At 36.5% G+C, this 20,621-nt stretch overlaps 1 protein-coding gene across 1 annotated transcript in view; it reads right to left on the bottom strand.

Annotated features, from left to right (window-relative positions):
* Positions 1–501: 501 nt before the first annotated feature.
* LOC104222618 (horcolin-like) overlaps positions 502–20,621 on the bottom strand; it is a 47,252-nt gene continuing 27,132 nt past the window's right edge. Inside the window, exons 5-6 of the mRNA XM_070167312.1 lie at positions 20,204–20,269; positions 502–651 (exon numbers count right to left, since the gene is read on the bottom strand). Of these exons, the coding sequence (XP_070023413.1) occupies positions 502–651; positions 20,204–20,269 (216 nt within the window). The remainder of the gene's footprint in view (positions 652–20,203; positions 20,270–20,621) is intronic.

The following is a 20,621-nucleotide window of genomic DNA, read 5'->3' as shown; positions in this document are numbered from 1 at the left end:
ATTCATTACTACATGGTCAGGGAGAGTGTTAAAGCACGTAGGTGATGTCTTTCCATTTGTTGCTTCATTTATTAATTAATACACAGAGAGGAGGAGAGTAAAAGCACGAAGGGTGATGTCGTGCCATATTTATCGTTTCTTGGTGAGGTTGAGAGTAAAAGCACGAAGGGCGATGTCATGCTATTATTATCGTTTCATGGTGAGTTTAAGAGTAAAAGCACTATGGTATTGTCGTTCCATCTTTATTCATTATGTTTATTCGTTTTCATTGGTTGATGATTTATTTGATTGATTTGTGTCGTCATTACTGTTGTACTTATCATATCTTTCCCTCCTTTGCATGTCTCCTCTGAATCGTATGCATTTACTCTCTATTTGTTGCTATGTTAATATATATCTACATTTGTACAAGTTTAATTACATGTGTGTCCCATCATAGCCTCGTCACTACCTCGTCAGGATTAGGCTCGGCACTTACGGAGTACATTAGGTCGGTTGTACTCATACTACACTCCGCACTTCTTGAGCTGAATTTGGTACGGGTACCAGTGGTACATGAGGTGCATCAACTCTGATTATCACATTTGGAGACTTGAGGTAGATCTTCTGGTGTTCGCAGACCTTGAAGTCACCTTCCTCTTTCATCATGCACTGTTCATTTCATTCGAAACAATTGTATTTACTTCAGACTCTGTTTGTAGAACTTCTAGTAGCTCGTACACTTTTGACTCCAGGTGCGGGGTTGTACTTAGATATTTTTGGTTATTTTACCTTTGTGCAATCATTTTATTTTTTCAATTTAAATGGGTTTTTATTACTTGAATTGTTTAAAATGGCATACGATTGGCTTGCCCAGCAAGTGAAATATTTGGCACTATCACAGTTCCAAAGGTGGAAATTCTGGATTGTGACAATTATGGATGATTAAGATCACCTAAAAGGAACCGGTTCTTACTCAATAATTGGTTAGATAATTTGTGAATTTTGTAAATAATTAGATTAGATTTTGCTCCGTCTCATACTTTTATCAGTATACTTTTTTTTCACGTGCTAAAATATCACATTAATCTCTAATGATATTATCGTTAGTTTCTTGGAAAATTCATACATAGACAAGAAAATTCTCAGTGAAGAATATGGTTCATCAAAATTACATTGTATATACTCTCTGCTCCGCATATTTTGAAATAATTGTATTTGGATCATGATATAAAGAGAGTCCCATTCAATCTCAGTCTCCCTCAAGTCTATCTGTTACAAATGAACCAGTCTCACAAAAAGGAGTCTCACATACCATAATTACCTAAATTCTAGGGAAAAGTCCAACATCCATTCAAACTAACTTTCCCAGTTTGATTAGACCCTTAAACATCAAAAAGCAAATGTTACCCACTCGAACTCTCCCTCTTTAAATTGATTTGCCTTTAACCATTTCTTCACTTCTAATCTTGGAAGACGTAAAATAATTCTCTCTATCTTCTCTCATATCTTCTACACACACATCTCTTCCACTCACATCAATGGCTAACCCTTCTAAAAACCCTTCTTCACCACCCAAAGAATCACCACCCACACCTTAAACCACCCCTACCTCCAAGAAAGTATGATTAAAAATTCTTGCTTGTAAGACATTGGCTAGGTGTGAACTATCCATGAAATTAAATGAGCAATTAAAAGCAAGTCAAGTAGACAAACCCCAAAAATCGGAAGAATCTTTCAAGTCTGCAACTGAGGGGGAAGAACTTGTTTCGTATGAAACAGAAAAGGTAACCTCTGGGGTAAATATTGCATCTAAGTTCAGCAACTGAGGGGGAAGAACTTGTTTCGTATGAAACATAATAGGTAACCTTTGTTCTTGTTGGTACTGTTATTTGGGTAGCGACTACTGAGTCTGGTGAAATTGGTGGTAAAACAAAAAGGAAAAACAAAAAGAGAGTGAGGGCGTTCAAGGATATGTAAGGGGAAAGAGAAACGAATGAGTGGTTGAATTTTCACCTACTCTTATTGGGTTGACCAAAGAAACAGATGTAATGGTGTTCTGGAGTGAATAAGTTGTTGATGAGGAAGAAAGTTGGAGAGAAGAAGGAGGTAGTTCATCTGGAGATGCATTTGCAACTTCGGGGATTGTTAAGTTGAGGAAGAGGTTCCAAGAACTTGTTCTATATGTGAAGGAACCCTCAAAAATTTACTAAAAAGGGTGTCTGATAGCTACAATCCAAATAAGAAGAAAATTTCGGGAGTTTAAATCCCTGGAATTGTTAGGGCATATAAGAAGAGAAAGACTGCCTCTTCTATACCTGTGGAGACTCCTCCTACAAGAGGAAGAGTTACAAGGAGTTAGAGGAAGCAGAGTGAGGCTGAACTTGAAAAGGCCCTAGAAGAGAGTAAAAGAAAAGTTGTTATAAATGTAAAGAAGAAAGTGAGTGAATCGGTTGAAGAAATTGAGATTGAGGAGATGGACCTTGTCCTTCACGATGAAGACGAGGTAGATGAGATGAAGGTTGTGAGTCCAAAAGTGAAGTAAATAATAACTTCTAAAAAGAAGACCCCTTCAAAATTGCTAATATAGAGCCTACTACATTGGCAAAAAGAACTAGGTCTTCCAGGAAAACAAGGAATGTGAAAGTAGTGAAAGAAGATAGTGAAGAAGAAATGGGAAAGTTTGGAAAAACAATAATTTTCAAGGGTTGACTCCTCAAGGACATGGAGGAGGACGGAATGGTGATCCTACTAGAGAAGCTAGAATTTCATGGATGGAAGGATATGGTCCTTTAGATGGAAGGAAAACTAGCTTAAGAAGAAATTGTGAAGTTCATGGTTAATTGTGAGATCAAGAGTGACAGGGTAACCAGTGTAGTGAACGGGGTGACTGTGAGCTTTGATGCCAAGGAATTGGGAGAAATTCTAAGAGTACCTACTGAAGGGTACAATAATTACAAGAAGCTAAAACTTATGCCATACTCACTGGAAACAAAACTTATGCCATACCCTATGTGTTCATTCTCACAGTTGTGCTTGCTCACTTCAAGGTTCCCCTCAAGAAATGGAATGTTAGCACAAGCAAAAATTACTTTAGAGCCAACACCTTGACTTCATATGACTATGAAGTCCATGATGTTCCCAAAGAACCTGTGTAACACCCCAAAAAGTTTCAAAGTAGTTAAGAGTTATTAAGAAAGTTGATGTGCGCTAATTATATTATTTTTTGTGCAGACGAGGACTATTAATATTATGGATATCAATTAGATATGATAATAAGTGTACGAGGCATATTATATGTGATTTGGGGTCTAAATAGAGGCCTAAGTCTAAGTCAAGTTGGAAAATTACATGATAGACTAAAGTTCCAAATGAGCACCCACAAGGCCAAACTTTGGACAGGCATATCTACATATATGTAAGAAGTTATGTGATGCACAATATATCAGATGAGATGTTTTAAAAATGTTTTCGAGTCTAGTTTCTAACGCTTCAAATGGTTTGTCATTTGGACACTCCTGCAAAATGTTATGACCAAATTACCAAATGCTAGTAGAAACGTACACTACTGTGGCGTCCTATGCGGTGCGCCTGTGGAAATTTCGAGAATACTTCAAAAAATGTTTTCCAGATACATTTTTTACTACCGCGCCACACCACGTGGCACAGTAGTGCAAATCTGGATTTTTTTAACCCGACCCCCATTTCATTTAACTCGTTTGGGGCTCATTGTTTAAGAGTTTCTGATGTATTAGATAGAGGGGAGAACAATTCTAGATAGAGGAAGAAACTCAAAGATTTATTCATCAAAATCTTGTCCAAGCCTTGAAATCCAACAAGAAATCCCTCAAGTTCTTCAAAAAGGTAAGTTTCCATACATTAGTTTTTAATTTCATATTTGGGTGGAAGATGGTTAATTGGGAGTGTAATTATTGGGTGTAAGAGTATTAAATTTACATACGTGTACCAATAAGGTTAAGGGAAGATTTTTGAATTCAAATAGGTAAAGGTTGGGTGAAAATGGTAGAAATCTTCAAAGACTTTAACTGAAGATTCGAGGGATGAGTTGATATCGGAATTTGGTGAAATTTGTATGATTGGATTCGTGGTAGGATAGGCATTCGTTTTCCATAACTTTGTCGGGTGCCAAGATATGGGCCCCACTGATAATATTTGGGTGTAATTTCGGATTTTGTTGGGAAACGTTTCATATGGAATTAATTTTTATAATTTGTATTGACTGAATCAAACTAATTTTGATTAGATACTAGTCGTTCAGAGGCTGATTTGCATGAAAATGGCTTATTGGAATAAATAGTATTATGTTTTGAGATAAGTAACTCTTCTAAACTTAGTATTGAGGGTGTGAACCCCCGAATTACGTGTTAGGTGATTTTTGTTGAAGTGATGCACATGCTAGGTGACGGGCGTGTGGGCGTGCACCATGTGAATTGTGACTATGTTATTCCTGTGGTACTGTGTAGTGTCTGATCATCTTATGTGTAACCACAAAATTTCTTCCTACTTGAACTACTGAGTTGTGAACCATGTTAGAAACCATATCTAGAATACATACTTATTCTGTTGGGACCCACTGAGGTTATTTCTGGTGTTGAGTTATCTTCTTTCATTACGTTATATACTCAGTCATACGCATTCATATGCATATCATATCTCAGTCTCTATTACCATTCATTGGCATATCATATCCTCATATTGGGCTAGTTTCATGGCATTATGAGCCAGAGAGACTGGAGAGATTGATGGCTGAATGAGGCCGAGGGAATGATTGTGAGTGATATTATGGGATCAGGCTACACGCCACATCATGTTATATTGATTACATATATGGGAGCAGGCTGCATGCCGCAACAATTATACTAATTTATGATAGTTTTGGGCTGAAGGAGTCCCTTTGGAGTCTGCACACATACCTAGTGAGCACGGTTAATTATATTGGGGGATGGATCTTCCCTGGACATGGATCTTGTCAGAAGTATTTATACACCTGGGATGGATCTTCCCCACAGGTTAAATTGGGCCCTACTAAGTACTAAGCGACTATTATTCAGTTGATATATATATATATATATATATATATATATATATATATATATATATATATATATATATATATATATATATATATTCCGGGATGGATTTTTTCTAGGCCGGATTGGCCATATACAACGCTGAGTGATTGAGCATGATGTGCAGAAAGTGTGAGACAATGAGATTGAGTACTCTGAGAGTGTGAGTATATGAGTTCATCTATGAGATATATGACATTGACATGAAAACATGACATCCATGCATATAGATGCATTTTTTCTCTTGTTGTACGATATCACATCATTCATCACTTGTCACACATATTGATATATGGCAATAGAAAGGTATTTCATATTTGCTATTTGGAAAGAAAATGAAACATTTTATTTATTGTGGGAAGGATTTTTTAGAAAAAAATTCATAGTTTTCTAACTTTTTCATAGTTTCGACGATTTTAGAAAAGGATTTGGGTTTTCACTAACATACTTGAAAAACGGAAATATTTTTTGGGAAACTATGAAAAAGATGAGTATTTTATCTCTGAGTTACTTCTTTTATTACTTGCTTTGCATTGTTATGAATTGTTGTTGGCTATCGAATCTTGAGCCTGACCTTTGTTTCAGCTCATCACTATTTCAACCTAAGGTTAGGTTTGTTACCTATTGAGTACATGGGGTCGATTGTACTCATACTATACTTCTGCACCTTGCTTGCAGATGATGGATACTGATGTTGTTGTGTTCAATGAGAGCTTTTGAAGATATACATGTATTTCGATTGTAGCTGCCTCTTATTAATGGTAGCCTGAGTTTCATAAAACTCTATTTATGTACTTTTCAAACAGATGTTTTATTTACTTCATACCAGCTTTGTAAACTCTATTGTCAAAAGCTAATGATTTGTAACACCAGTTCTTGGGAAGTATATGATTTAGTTAACTTCTCTATTCGATTATTTTTATTAATTTCATTAGAATTGAATAGTTGTTGATTGGCTTACCTATCAGGTTGGGTTAGGTTACATCACAACTAGTTGGATTTTTGGTCGCACTGGTATCAAAGCCCTAGGGTATATAGGTCTCACGAGTCATGACCAAGTGTCTAGTAGAGTCTTGCAAATCGGTATGATGATGTCCATAATTATCTTCGAGAGGCTACAGGACATTTAGGATAAAACGTTCCATCCTTCTTTCCCTATTGTGCGACATTGATTCATCTTGAAGCGTACCTCTTTGAATTTCTTCCACTCACTCATATGCGTATGTGAACACTTGGTTTTAGTTGTGCATCGATAGTGTGTGGTTCTATAAACGAGGTACGAGATGTGTTTTCTATGTTTTTGTGTTGGGCTAGTCTGGATGACTTGGGGCCAGGTGTAGACCGCAACTTAGGCTCGGTAGTTTGAGTTGTGAAAACTTGTGCATTGGACTTATGTGCCTGATAGTGTCCTTATGAGTTAAAATATATGCCTCGATGAGCGGTCGAATGGCTATATGACGAGTATGTGGCAACAACGGGATGTGTTGAGATGGTTTGATTGTGATGAAATGAGTTTGCTTGAGATTTGATTTGATGTATAGTCTTGAGTTATGAGTGTTTTGAATCATCTATCACGTGGTTAAATTGTGGGACAAATTAAATTGTGTCAAGATTTGAATTTAAATTAGTTGAGAAAGTTGACTTGGCTATCACAAGAATGAAGACGATCTTAGAAAATGAATTGAAGTACTACAGGGTTTTTATTGCATGAGCTTGTGAAGAATTTAGTTAAATTGCACTACAGTGTTATGGCAGTTATTGAATATGGGTATTGTAAATTATTAAATATTTTGATCTATGGCTTTCAGCTATTAGGGGAGAATGCTATTGAAAAAATTGATTTTATGGTTATAGGTTATATTTAGGTTTTGGTCCGAGACATACTTGTGGAGCAGTCATGACTGCATGGTGTGATGACCCAAAAGGTCGTCACTTGTTTTCAAAATAAATTCTGCATTTTGAGGCGTTAAAACCTCTTTTAGCATCACCTCAATTTGGGTGCGCAATCCGGGCGCATAGCCGGAAAGCCTAAATTTGAAAATCTGTGAAAATGATAAATTTTGACTATAAAATGAATTAATTTGACTTCGGTCAATGTTTTGGGTAAAAGGACCGGGACCCATGATTTGACGGTCCCATAGGGTCCGTCGAAAAATATGGGACTTGGGCGTGTGCCCGGAATCGAATTCCTAGGTCCCAAGCCCGAGAAATGAATTTTTGAAGAAAATTATTTTCTGAAATTGTTCATAAGGTTTGGAAATGGATTTTGATTAGAACGTGTTGGTATCGGGCCCGTATTTTGGTTCTGGTGCCCGGTGCATGTCTTATATATGATTTAAGATAATTCTGTGATGTTTGGTAAGAAACGAAATTCGTTTGATGTGATTCGGACTGTAAATGCAAAATTTGATGTTTAAAGAAGTTTTGAGGAATTCATTGATTTTGAGATTTAATTTGATGTTGATGATATTATTTTGGTGATTTGATTACACGAATAAGTCTGTGATATGTTTTTGAGGTCGTGTGTATATTTGGTTTGGAGCCTCGAGTGCTCGGGTGAGTTTTGGATAGGCCACGGGGTGGATTTTTAGACTTAGACAGTTGCAGATTTTAGCTAGTGTGCCCAGGCTTGCAGGCTTCGCACTTGCAAATGCGAGCTCACAAATGTGAAGGCTGGATCGCAAATGCGAAACCAGCCCAGGCCCGTCTTGCTCGCAAATGCGATACTTTGATCGCAAATGCAAAATTCCCCTGTTCAACCTTGGGTCACAAATGCGACCCTGTCTTCGCAATTCCCAAGTTGCAAATGCGACAAACTGTTCGCAAATGCGAAGGTCCAGCTTTCCTGAAGGGTTCGCTTTTACGAACCCTGTTTCACAATTACCAAGTTAGCAGAGGTCGGGGTTCGCAATTCCAAACCCCTGTTCGCAATTCCCATACCTGCAACCTGCAACTTTATACTTAGACGATTTTAAACCCATTTTTCACATCTTTTCAAAACACAAACTCCTTTGGGCGATTTTCCAAGAACAACTATTCTTCAAAATCAATTGTAAGTGATTTTTAACTAGTTTTCTTCAATCATTAACATCTTTTAACATAATTTCAACTTAAAATAATTGATTTTTACGGGGAAAATTGGGTGTTTTGGGTAGAACCTAGGTTTTTCAAAAATTGAGAATTTTGACCTTGATTTGAGCTCCGATTTCAAAACAAATTATATATTTGGGTTCGTGGGGGAACGGATAATCGGGTTTTGGTTCGAACCTCGGGTTTTGACCATGTGGGTCTGGGGGCGATTTTTGACTTTTTGGGTAAAACTTTAGAAAACCCATTTTCATGCATTGTGGTTGATTCATTTAGCGTTTATTGATGTAATTAAGTAACGTGTGACTAGATACGAACGAATTGGTGGTGGAATCAAGGGGTAAAGCTATAGTTGAATCATGAATCGAGTTCGTGGCATCGAGGTAAGTGGCTTGTCTAACCTTGTGTGGGGACTTTCCCCTTAGGATTGGTATATTTGGTAATTGAAATGTCTTGTACGTGAGGTGACAAGTGCTTACTTGTGCTAATTGTTGGAAATCCGGTTTTCTTTAAGTAATTACTAGTATGTTTCCTTTCCTGTTTCTATTTCTTGCACTATTAAGCCTGTTGTTAGCTTAGGAAAGTATGTCTAAGTGATTTAATTGCTTTATTTGATTCAACCTGCCTTACTTGAATTCTGTGCAGCATGCTAGGCTAGAATCACTTATTGCCTTAATATGAAATTTGTGCCATTTCTATATATCTTCCTGCTGCTGTTGTATATTTATTTTGGGACTACGGATGTGGGATTCCGGTAGCTCCCCCCTTGTCTGTTTACTTTGGGACTACGGGTTACATTCCCAGTAGATCCCCCTGCACAATTACTTTGGGACTATCGGTTAGATTCCCGGTAGATCCCCCTGCAGTTATGTGGAACTACGGGAATACACCCGGTAGATTTCCCCAGTACTAGCTATTTACTTTTGGGACTACGAAACGGGATTCCGGTAGATCCCGGGAGATCCTTCGGACATATATATACGACGGACTACGGGATGGTATCCTGGGAGATCCATTGGATAGTTGTAATTGGCACTACAGGACGGTATCTTGGAAGGTGCCCCGATTGTTATCTACGTGTTGAACTGTATTTCTTTCCGTGGCTTGTTTTGTCTCTGTTCTAGTTGTGGTTGTTTTGTCAATTCTATGTCATTTATTATTGTTGCACTTATTTATACTGTTTTATTTCACACTGTTAACCCTTGTATTGTATTTAACCTCAGTACCCAAACGAGGTTAGGCTTGCCACTTACTAAGTACCGTTGTGGTGTACTCATGCCTCTTCTGTGCATGTTTTTCATGTGCAGATCCAGGTACCCCTACTCAGGTCTATCATCTTGGAGGATGCAACTACTCTAGAGACTTCAAGGTACATCTGCCACATCCACAGACCGAGAAGTCTCTTTCTATTCCTGCACTTAGTATTTAGCCCTTCTGTACTTTCTGTTCCTATTAGACATTCTGGAGATTAGAGCTATGTAGTGTTTATCTCATCTTGTGGATCCGTGAGTTTTCGGGTTCTGGGATAGTGTATCAAATTATTAAGAAGTTGTGTGTATATGCCCAACGACATTTAAATATTGTTTCCTTTAGTTATTTATGGCTTTTGACTAGTTATTTCGCAAGTTTAGTTATTTTCCGCATTGTTAGGCTTACCTAGTCGTAGAGAATAGGTGCCGTCATGATAGTTTACGGAGGGAAAACTGTGGTCGTGACACATGGGCTGAGATCGAGGATGACTCAAGTAGGGAAATTTCCATAGTACGAGACATAATGCACTTATGAAAATATGAAAAATCATGCAATGATTAAGATTTTTTGTGAATAATGTAGTGAGCATGAAGAATCAATTTGATCGGTAGTGTTAAAGCAAGGTTACTTGTTTGTATATTAATGGGGCACATATCGTTCTGCCCGTTTGGCCAGCACAAATTAGAATTAAGCAGAGTGGGTGACTCTTGAGAAGGTTCTAATGGGTCCGATGATTATATGTAGCAATTGAAATATAAATTTTGGGATTGTGTATGGATAGATTCTGGGGCTTGCATTTGATGATGTTGGGACTCGCAGTAATTCAGTATGACTATGGATTCTACATTCCAATATAAGACAGGTAAAAGAACAGTTACGTCCACATAAGGTCTTTTGAGAGTGGGTGTCTCAGTTGAGATATTTATGCTGGTAATTATGATGCAGTGATGCTCTACAGATGTTTTGGTGGCAATATTCTTGGGTTTGGTAACCTACGTGTCTTGGTTGAGTTAGAGGAATTCAGTTTTGATAGCTTGGTTATGTGCAAACAGATTTCAAAGTGTTCTTGATGGTTATTACCATGGTTTGAGCCGAACGTTTTCTATCGGTGTGAGGAACGTGTTATGTATTATGATTTCATCTTGGAAGAGAGCATGTGCAATATTTCTAACTAATCAAGTATGTATTCTACAGGTGACTCAGAGTTTATATGAAATTCTCGTACTTTTTATATGGTGGTCTAATAGAGGTGGTGTGTCATGTGGGATTGAGAATTGCATGTACAAGGTATTAGTTCTGTTTTGAGCGAAGGTCATGAAATATGGATAACATGGTCTGCTTCAGATATTTAGATTAATGTTATAACTGCTCGGTAATTACCGAGAATGGTGTGCATTTCAGAAGGCGCATTGTGTTCTGACTTACATATATTCATTGGTATTGTTGTACTCACCTGGTTGATAGGATGCCGATTTCAAATTATTGTTATGTGGCACGGAAGAATTATGGAATATTCCTAATAGGATAATCATGCATTAAGGATGTTTTAGTCATTCGAATGTTGGAGTTGGGATCAGTTACGGTGGCTCATGTATTCTATGAATTTAAGGATTGGAGTTCTCAGAAGCAAATCATTTCGGGGCTATAGACTATGAAGGTATGTCCAAGTTAAATAGATAATAGTACGTGTTATGTTTAAGTCATTGAGGACTTTTAGAGGGATATTTATCCATATCAGATTGTGTTTAGGCTATAATAAGCCTGAAATTGACTTTTAAGCATTAAGCTATTATTTTTCTCATAATTGTAACATTGTGTGGGCTATTTGAGTTGTGTTTGAGGCTAAATAGGGGTTAACATCCATGAACGAACTTGATAAATGCCTCAGTGATGAATGATTTTCGATTTGAGCTACGATAGCACACTTTTTACATGCTTACACTTTAGCATGTCACTTATACCAGTCGAAGAACATAAAAGTCTTATCTCACTCATCATATACATGTATACATGTTTAAATGTTCCCATATGATATGTTTGGACTGGAGGCCTGAGACTATATTTGGCAGATTATATTATTGGCATGTGATTTATCCGTGCGGCTTCTATTATTAGCATGCGAGTTGTCTATGCAAATATATTGACATTATTGGCATGTGAGTTGTCCATACATGTACCATTGTTAGCATATGAGTTGTCTGTGTAGCGTGCGGGATTTGCGATTCCTCGCTCGTTTATTGAATTAATTGTTTTCTTCCTTTGCATGCTATGATATTCCCTTATCAGGCAATTTGAAAAATATTGTGTGCATGCACACACAGATAGCCTTCTCATAGGATTTGATGAGTTGGTTTTAAATAATGTTCTGTGTCGGAAGGGCGGAATTACACTGGAATAGTTAAAATAGTTGTGTTGGTGATATAAGGTCATTTGGACCTAGAATGGGCACTATCAAATTTGATTATTGTATATGTGGGAGAATAATACCGGTAGTGTATGAAGGTTTTGGAATGCGGTTATGTGGAGTTTAATACTAGTACTTGGTTGGTTTTGTGTAGTTACTGTGATCGGGAATGGTGGTGTGAGTATGTGAGTTATGTAGTATGTTGTATGATTTTATATAGGATTATGGTCCTTTTTATACTAGAATATCTAAGAGTAATTGTTGGAGGTCGCCAAAGGTTTAGTTCGGGTGTTCGGCGTAGAGATTTAGAGTTGAAGAAAGAGAATGGGTTATTCTCAATATTTTCTCCATGAGGATGTTATGTGAATTTTTAATAAGGGTAAAGTATGTGTAGTTGTATCAGGCTTTATGAAATCCTGAAGGGAATATGCTAAACTATGAGTATGATATCTCCTTATTTTTGTCCTCCATGTATTCTGTGTTTTTATGTGTCTATGTCTAATGAAGGTAGTTGGAAATCTTTTATGTATCATTCCGGTGAAAACTACTGAAGGTAAAGTTAATGGATAATTGGCCTATGAGAGGTACTTAATTGTCATCCTTGTTAGATAAGTCTAGGAGTTGAGATTGCCTCCGTGAATGTGTTATATCGAAGTTTGTGAGTCGAGGAGCCCTTTTCGACTAAGGACAAAAGTGTTACAAAAAGAAAATATTCTCACTTGGTTTTATATTCAAAAAACTATAACTCGGAAGATATTTTATATTTGTTATGATTATAGCAACTCATGTCAAGGTATCAATTTTGATAATATAATGCTTGTAATATTGCAATTAGTGTTGTTAATATGCATTGTGATGCTTTGTCTAATTGTGGATATGTTGTTAGTATGGTTTTTGTGATTCTCTGGCAAGTAGATAGGCACAATTAAAAATAAGACTCTGCCGAAATTTCTGAAAATTTTGGGAGATAGTAAAAATTCGGGAGATTGAGATGTGCGAAATAAGAGATAGTTATGTTATGTGTTTAGGGGAGGACTCTACTTCTCGTTCGAGAGCGAATGATCCTAAGTAGGGGAGAATGTAAGACTTCGGAAAATTTCAAAGTACTTAAGAGCTATTAAGAAAGTTGATGTGCGCTAAATATATTATTTTGTGTGCAGATGAGGAGTATTAATATTATGGATGTCAATTGGGTATGATAATAAGTACATGAGACATATTGTAAGTAATTCGGAAAAGGCCTAAAAATGCCACTCAACTTTCAGAAATGGTCTATCCATGCCATCCGTTAAAAAAATGCTCATTTCATGCCACTGTCGTTAAAGAAATGGCTCATCCACGCCATTATTAACTAACGGAAGTGGCATGGATAGGCCAAATAAAAATTGAGCTGTTAGTCAATAATGGCATGAATGATCCATTTGTTTAATGGCAGTGGCATGGAAATAGCAATTTTTTAATGGATGGCATGGATAAACCATTTCTGAAAGTTGAGTGGTATTTTTAGACTTTTTCCGTAAGTAATTTGGGGTCTAAGGAGAGTCACTAAGTCAAATTAGAGAATTACATGATAGACTAAAGTTCCAAATGAGTACGCACAAGATCAAACTTTCGACGGGCATATCTTCATATATGTAAAGAGTTATGTAATGCACCATCTATCAAATAAAAGATCTTCGAGTCTAGTTTCTAATGCTTCAAAACATTTTTCATTTGGACTCTCTAGAAGATGTTATGACGATATTATTACTGAAGGATCGCAGAAATTTACACTATCATGGTGCCGCAAGAGGTGTGCATGTGAGAATTTCCAGAACACTCTGAAAAACATTTATCATACACATTTTTCACTACCGCGGCGCCTCACGCAGTGCGACAGTGCAAATCTGGTTTTTTTTACCTGACCCCCATTTAATTTTACTCGTTTATGGTTTATTTTTTGGGAGTTTTTGATGTTTGAGAGAGAGTGGTGAGCAATTCTAGAGAAAGGAAGAAACCCAAGAACTTTGTTCATCAAAATCTTGTCCAAGCCTCCAACAAGAAATTCCTCAAGTTCATCATCAAAGAGGTAAGTTTCCATACCCTAATTTTTAATTTCGGATTTGGGTAGAAGATGGTTATTTAGGAGTGTGATTCTTGTGTGTAAGAGTATTAATTTTGCATACATGTACCAAATAAGATTGTGGGAAGATTATTAAATTCAAATGGGTAAAGGTTGGGTTAGAAATGGTAGAAATCTTCAAAGACTTTAATTTAAGATTTGAGGGTCGAGTTGATGTCGAAATTTGGTGAAATTTGTATGGTTGGATTCGTAGTTGGATGGACATTCATATTCATAACTTTTGTCAGGTTCAGAGATGTGGGCCTTACCAGCAATTTTCATATGCAATTAATTCATATAACTTGTATTGACTGAATCAAATTAATTGTGATAGGATATGAGTCGTTTGGAGGCCAATTCACGAGAAAAAGGCTTATTGGAATAAAGTATTTCACAATTTTAGGTAAGTAACTCTTCTAAACTTACTGATGAAGGTATTAAACCCCAAATTACATGTGTATGTGATTAGTGTTAAGGTGACGCACATACTAGGCGATGGGCGTGTGGGTGTGCGCTGTGTGAATTGTGACTCCATTATTTCTGTGGTACAGTGTAGCTGCCCGATGTTACCAGTAACTATAAAAATTTTACCTACTTGATCTATTGAGCTATGACCCATGTTAGAAACCATGTCTAGGCTACATGATTATGCTATTGGGACCGCTGAGGTCATTTATGCTGTTGAGTTATCTGCTTTCATTGCATTATATACTCAGTCATATGGATTCATATGCATATCATATTCCAGTCTCTATTACCATTTATTGGTATATCATATCCTCATTTTGGGCTAGTTTTATGGCATTACGAGCCATAGAGACTGGAGAGATTAATGACTGAGCGAGGCCGAAAGAATGAATGTGAGTGATATTATGGGATTGGGATACACACCGCAACATGTTATATTGATCACATATATGAAATCGAGCTGCATACCACAATACTGATTTATGATAGCTTTGCGTTGAAGGAGTCATTTCGGAGTCTGCACACATTCCCAGTGAGCGCGGTTAATTATATTGGGGATGAATCTTCCTTGGACATGGATCTTATCCGAAGAATTTGTATACCTATGGATGGATCTTCCATACGGGCTGGATTATGCCCTACTCAGTACTGAGCGACTACTAGTCAGTTGATGTATATATTTTGGGATGGATCTTCCCTAGGCCGGATTGGCCATATACAATACTGAGTGATAGAGCATGATGAGTAGAAAGGGTGAGACACTGAGATTGAGTACTCTGAGAGTGTGAGTACATGAGTTCATCTCTGAGATACATGGCATTGACATGCACACATGACATACATGCGTAGAGATGCATTTTTCTCATGTTGTATGATATCACGTCATTCATGACTTCTCACACATATTTAAATATGGGTATATATAGAAAGGTATTTCACATTTGCTATTTGGAAACAAAATGAAATATCTTATTTATTGTGGGAAAGCTTTTATAATTTTCAAACTTATTCATATTTTAGACAATTCGGTAAAGGATTTGGGTTTTCACTGACATACTTGAAAAGCAGAACTATTTTTCGGGAAACTATGAAAAAGCTGAGTATTGTATCTCTGAGTTACTTCTTTTATTACTTGCTTTGAGTTGTTGGTTATTGTATGTTGGGCCCGACCTTTCTTCCAACTCGTCACTACTTTCAACCTAAGATTATGTTTGTTACTTATTGAATACATGGGGTGGGTTGTACTCATATTACACTTTTGTACCTTGCGTGCAGATGATGGCTGTTGATGTTGCTGTATTCGGTTGGAGATGGATTTGAAAATGTATTTGTGGTCTTGTTGTAACTGCCTCTTGTTCATGATAGCCTTAAGATTCATAAATCTCTCTTTATGTATTTTTCAAACAGATGTTGTATTTACTTCATACCAGATTTGTAAACTCTATTCTTAGAAGTTCATGATTTATACTACCAGTTCTGGAAAAATGTATAAGAATTTGTTAAATTCTCTATTTGATAGTTTTTATTAATTTCATTAGAATTAGATAGTTATTAATTGGCTTACCTAGAGGGTTGAGTTAGGTACCATCAGAGCTAGTTGGATTTTGGGTCATGACAACTTGGCTCATCCAAAAGGGTGCCTGTTGTAACACACCGTAAATCCGGATTAGTTGTGGATGCGTGAAATGAGTATTAATGTGATCTTTTAGACATATGAAGCCCCATCGCGATGAGTATGGATGGAAACAATTGTTTTACAATCAATACCGAGAGTGAGGTGCATAAAATTTCATAGAATCGACTAAGTTTATGGGAGGTACGTCCTCAGTGCCACAGACAGTGCAAGGCACTGTAAGTTCAGCGCCACAGACAGTGCAAGGCACTGTCCACGACATCGTCCTCAATTCCACAGATAGTGCAAGGCACTGTTAGTTAAGCGCCACAGACAGAGCAAGGCATTGTCCACGATATCGTCCTCATCACCCCAAATAGTGCAAGGCACTATAGTTTTGGCACCTTGCATAGTAAGTTTGGCGCCCCTGATAGTGCCTCGCGCCAGCGCTACTTATCTGAGTTAAGTTTAGTTCCTCTTCAAGTTTGGGATATGTTCTCCTATTTAAAGGCCATAACTCATCCCTCACACCCCCAAACATGAAAACCTACTCTGGAAGGAGAACTCTCAAGAATCAAACTTTCCCAAGGTCCCTCAGTTATCCAAGGTAAATTCTAGTTTTGATTCTAAGTTGATGTCAATTCCCCAACACCTTATTAACATAGTTAAGTCCTTCAAATCATTATATATTTAATTGGGATACCATTGTTGAGAAAGAAACCCTAGAACTCGAATTTAAGATGGTTGAACATCAAGAGGTAATGTTTCAACTCCCTAACCATTTATAGCTATGAATTGATGAGTTTTGGAAAAATAGTAAATGGGTTTTATAAATAGAACCATATGAACTATGCTAGGGTTTTGGGTTTTTGACTCATGATTGTTGTAAACATTTGGGTTATAAGAAATGGTGTTAGTTACATCTATTTGGGATTGTAGAATCACCTAGAAGTAGTAAAATGAGAACTTGGTGATGAAAAGACCAATTACGAAGGGCTTTGAGGCTTTACGTCATAAGGTGTTTGATAAAATTCCTAAGTGGTTAAGACATGAGCATTAGTGCTAATATTGGTTCCTCTTGATATATATTGACATAGATTATTGTTGAAAGAGGCGACGAACATTATGATATGCTTAAAGGACCATAGTCAAGGTATATGCGGCTAACTCTCTATGTTTGGGAATGTTAATGATTCTCCCTACACTACGTTTCTTTTACAACATTATTAATTGCCTCGAAATATATTTAAGCCTATTTCCTTGAATAGTTGCAGAACTTCTATTCTCTAGCTTCATAACTCGTTCATGACTTTCATTCTGAACGTTGTGAGCTCAGTGCGTATTCAATATAGAGATTTGGGTTTGATTCCCCCGAGTCTCAGTATTGATTACTCAACATGTCATAATCAATTGAAGTTTTAGTGTTCATAATCAGTTCAAGAATACATGTCTCAGTCTAATCCTATTCAGTATTCCAGTATTATGTAACTCAATGTGATTCAGTATTCCAGTATCATGTAACTTAGTGTGATTCACTATTTCAGTATCATGTATTGCAGTATGATTCTCAGTTCCTGATTTTAAATCCCTGAATGTTTAATACATGTATTTGGGCATGAGGCCGCAATTTATGCTTTATGCATATTTGGGCCTAAGACCGCCGTTTATGCTTTATGCATTATGGGCCTGAGGCACAGATATGTATACGTATACTTGTGCCTGAGGCTGTAGTTTGTGCATATATATATATATATATATATATATATATATATATATTTGGCCCGAGGCTAGAGTTTAATATTTAGATAAACAAGTTGTTCATCATTCAGAAGATGGAGTATTCATATCCTTACTTCCTTTGTTCAGTTCAGTTATATCATTTCAGTTATCGGTTATTACTTATTATTTCAGTTATGAGTTATCAGTTATCATTTCAAGTATCAGTTATCATTTTAGTTTCAGTCTCAATAGTGATCATTTCAGTTATGAATGATCAATTCTTAGTTATCAACTCAGTTTTAGTTTCATTATTTGCAGTTCATTCATTCAGTTGCTTTACATACCAGTGCAATTCAAATGTACTATCGTCCTTTTTTCCCGGGGCATATATCTCACGATGCAGCTAATGAGTTATAGGTTGACGATTTACAGTGCTATGACTCTCGTACCAGTTGTTTGGTGATCCCCAGTTCTTTCGGGGAATTATAATTAGCTTACAGTTTTTAGTATTTTCAGACAATTAGTGTTTTCAGTACTTCATTAGAGGTTTCATATACTAGAGTAATCGTTAGACAGAGTCACATACTTTTCATGTTAAGCAATATTGACTGCATATATGTTTCAGACTTGTATTAGTGGTTTTACACATTGATTTATATCATTCAGACTTCCAATATATCAGCATGTGTTAGTTATCTCCCGCATTTAGTATATTATCATATCGCAGGTTGATTCAGCGAGCTAGTTGATTCGCTCGATCACGAATAGTCAGGCACCGAGTGTTGTGTTACGTCCAGGACCATGTTCGGGGCGTGACACATGTGTACATCAAAGTGATAGCCTTGTAGCAGGATAGTGGGGCTAAGAATGTTGAGATTGAGAGGCTGAAGAAGAAGCTGGCTAAAGTAGAAATTGAGAGGGATGCTTTCAAGACTAAGCTTGCAAAGGCAAAGGAGAAGAATGAAGGTATTCTTCAAGTGCCTAATATCCTTACATTGATAATGATACGTGATTCTGTGATTACATTTGAGGTAACCTAAATGGCCATGAGTAAGATTTGCTAAAATAAGGTTATCTAACATAATTATGCAACTTTTTGATGATACTAAAGTGGGGAAGATATGTTATGCTTTTTACTTTGGACTGTGATCTTTATAACGTAATAAACCCGGTTCTTGATGATTTGTGACTTTAAAATAGAAAGTGTTCTAATATTGTGTCAATGTTGAGGTGAGTTGAAATAGGTTTCATGCTTATGAAAAGCACAAAGTTTGTTGTCATCAAAAAGGGAAATTTGTTGGCGTGAGTAAATTTTTTTTGTTGATTGACAAAGGAACACATGTGTGAACCAGATCCATACACAGTGTACACAGGATACGGGCATATTCAAGGACAAGGCATGCACATAAAGAGGACAAGCATAAGTAGTTATATGTAATATCTCCTGAACGAAAAGGTTGCACAATTGATAAGGAGCATGACTCATTACTTGAAGAGAACTCTATCCTAGATAAGGAAGGAGTTACAAGTTGAAGATAACCAGAACTCTTCCACGAGGGAAGAGTATAGAATTAGAACTCTAGTTAATCCTATTCTACTAACACTATATATTCTGGGATGTTCTCTTTTACGGGTGACACACAAATGCTGAAATTAAACAAGAGTTGAGAGAAAAATAGCAAGGTATTTTGCAAGCAATTCCTGTGTGATTCAAGTTTTGCGAACCAGAAGCTACATGAACTAGATAGAAGAAACAGCTCCAAGTGGTTGTCTTTTATTGTAGTTCAATTGTAGTAGGGCTTTTGAGTTGTACCTTTCAGCTTTCTCTAGAAACACTTGTACTAGATACTTTGAGCGTATTGTTCAAGTTAGAGTTAACTTGAAGTTGTTGCAACAACCCGAGGCTGGTTGCCACAAAGGGTTAGAGGTAATCCTTAGGTTTACAAGAGTTCTGTAAACTCTGTTTTGGCTCAATGATTTAGTGGAGTATTGGAAAAAATCTTACTGGAAAGTAGGTCGTGATTTTTTCACCTTTTGAGCAAAGTGTTTTTCACGTAGATTACTTATGTTCTATATATACATTTTGCATTTACTATTCTGCAACCGTCGTGTAAGAAACACATAGAAGAACCATGTCCTTCTATAATCTGTGCACGCGAAAAAATTGAACATCACAGAAATCACCCCACCCTCTTGTGTGGTACTAAAGTATAAAACTTTAACTTAAAATTCAAATCGAAACCAAACCAACACGAGATTATATATGTATATTTTAAAAATATTGTATACATAAAAATATTTATTATAATGTAGCTCATATATATTTAATAAATTTTTTAATAATTTATGTATCTTCAATTAGTTCTTTAAATTAATCGTTTTATATGGATTTAGACAGTTAGGTGAAAAGTTTATTAGAAATAGTTATTCTTAACCTTCGTAGGATAGACACCTCAAACCAACACTACTAGCACAAAATAACTATGACATACCTCAAAACTGTTTGCTAATTCCCCTTTCTCTCTTTCTCCTTCAATTTGTTTTCCTCTTTCCATGATCTGATGAATAAAACAACACATAAAACTTTACCAGGAGAAAGAAGTAAGAATTTAAAGAAAATGAAGAAAGAAGAATATATAGCAGAAAACATTTTTGCAGATATAGCCATGCTTAAAAAGTAGTAAGTGTTTTTTGAAGAATATTTCCCAATCTGAGTACCAAAATTAAACACACTTTTCTTGATTTATTAGAGACCAAATGACAAGCCTTTTTACTTGATGTTGAAGATGAAAAATCTGAGATATATGGCTTTAGAATGCTGCAACAGAGAGTACGCAGTTCTTGCTTTTTTGACCAATTTCTAGTGTTCTTTAAAGTCTTTAATGTTGTCGTTTCTGGAATGTGACAGGA

The sequence above is a fragment of the Nicotiana sylvestris genome, chromosome 2 (genome assembly GCF_000393655.2).
Source record: "Nicotiana sylvestris chromosome 2, ASM39365v2, whole genome shotgun sequence".
NCBI classification, from domain to species: Eukaryota; Viridiplantae; Streptophyta; class Magnoliopsida; order Solanales; family Solanaceae; genus Nicotiana; species Nicotiana sylvestris.
The sequence above is the reverse complement of the archived record's forward strand: the minus strand, read 5'-3'. Positions and strand labels throughout refer to the sequence as shown.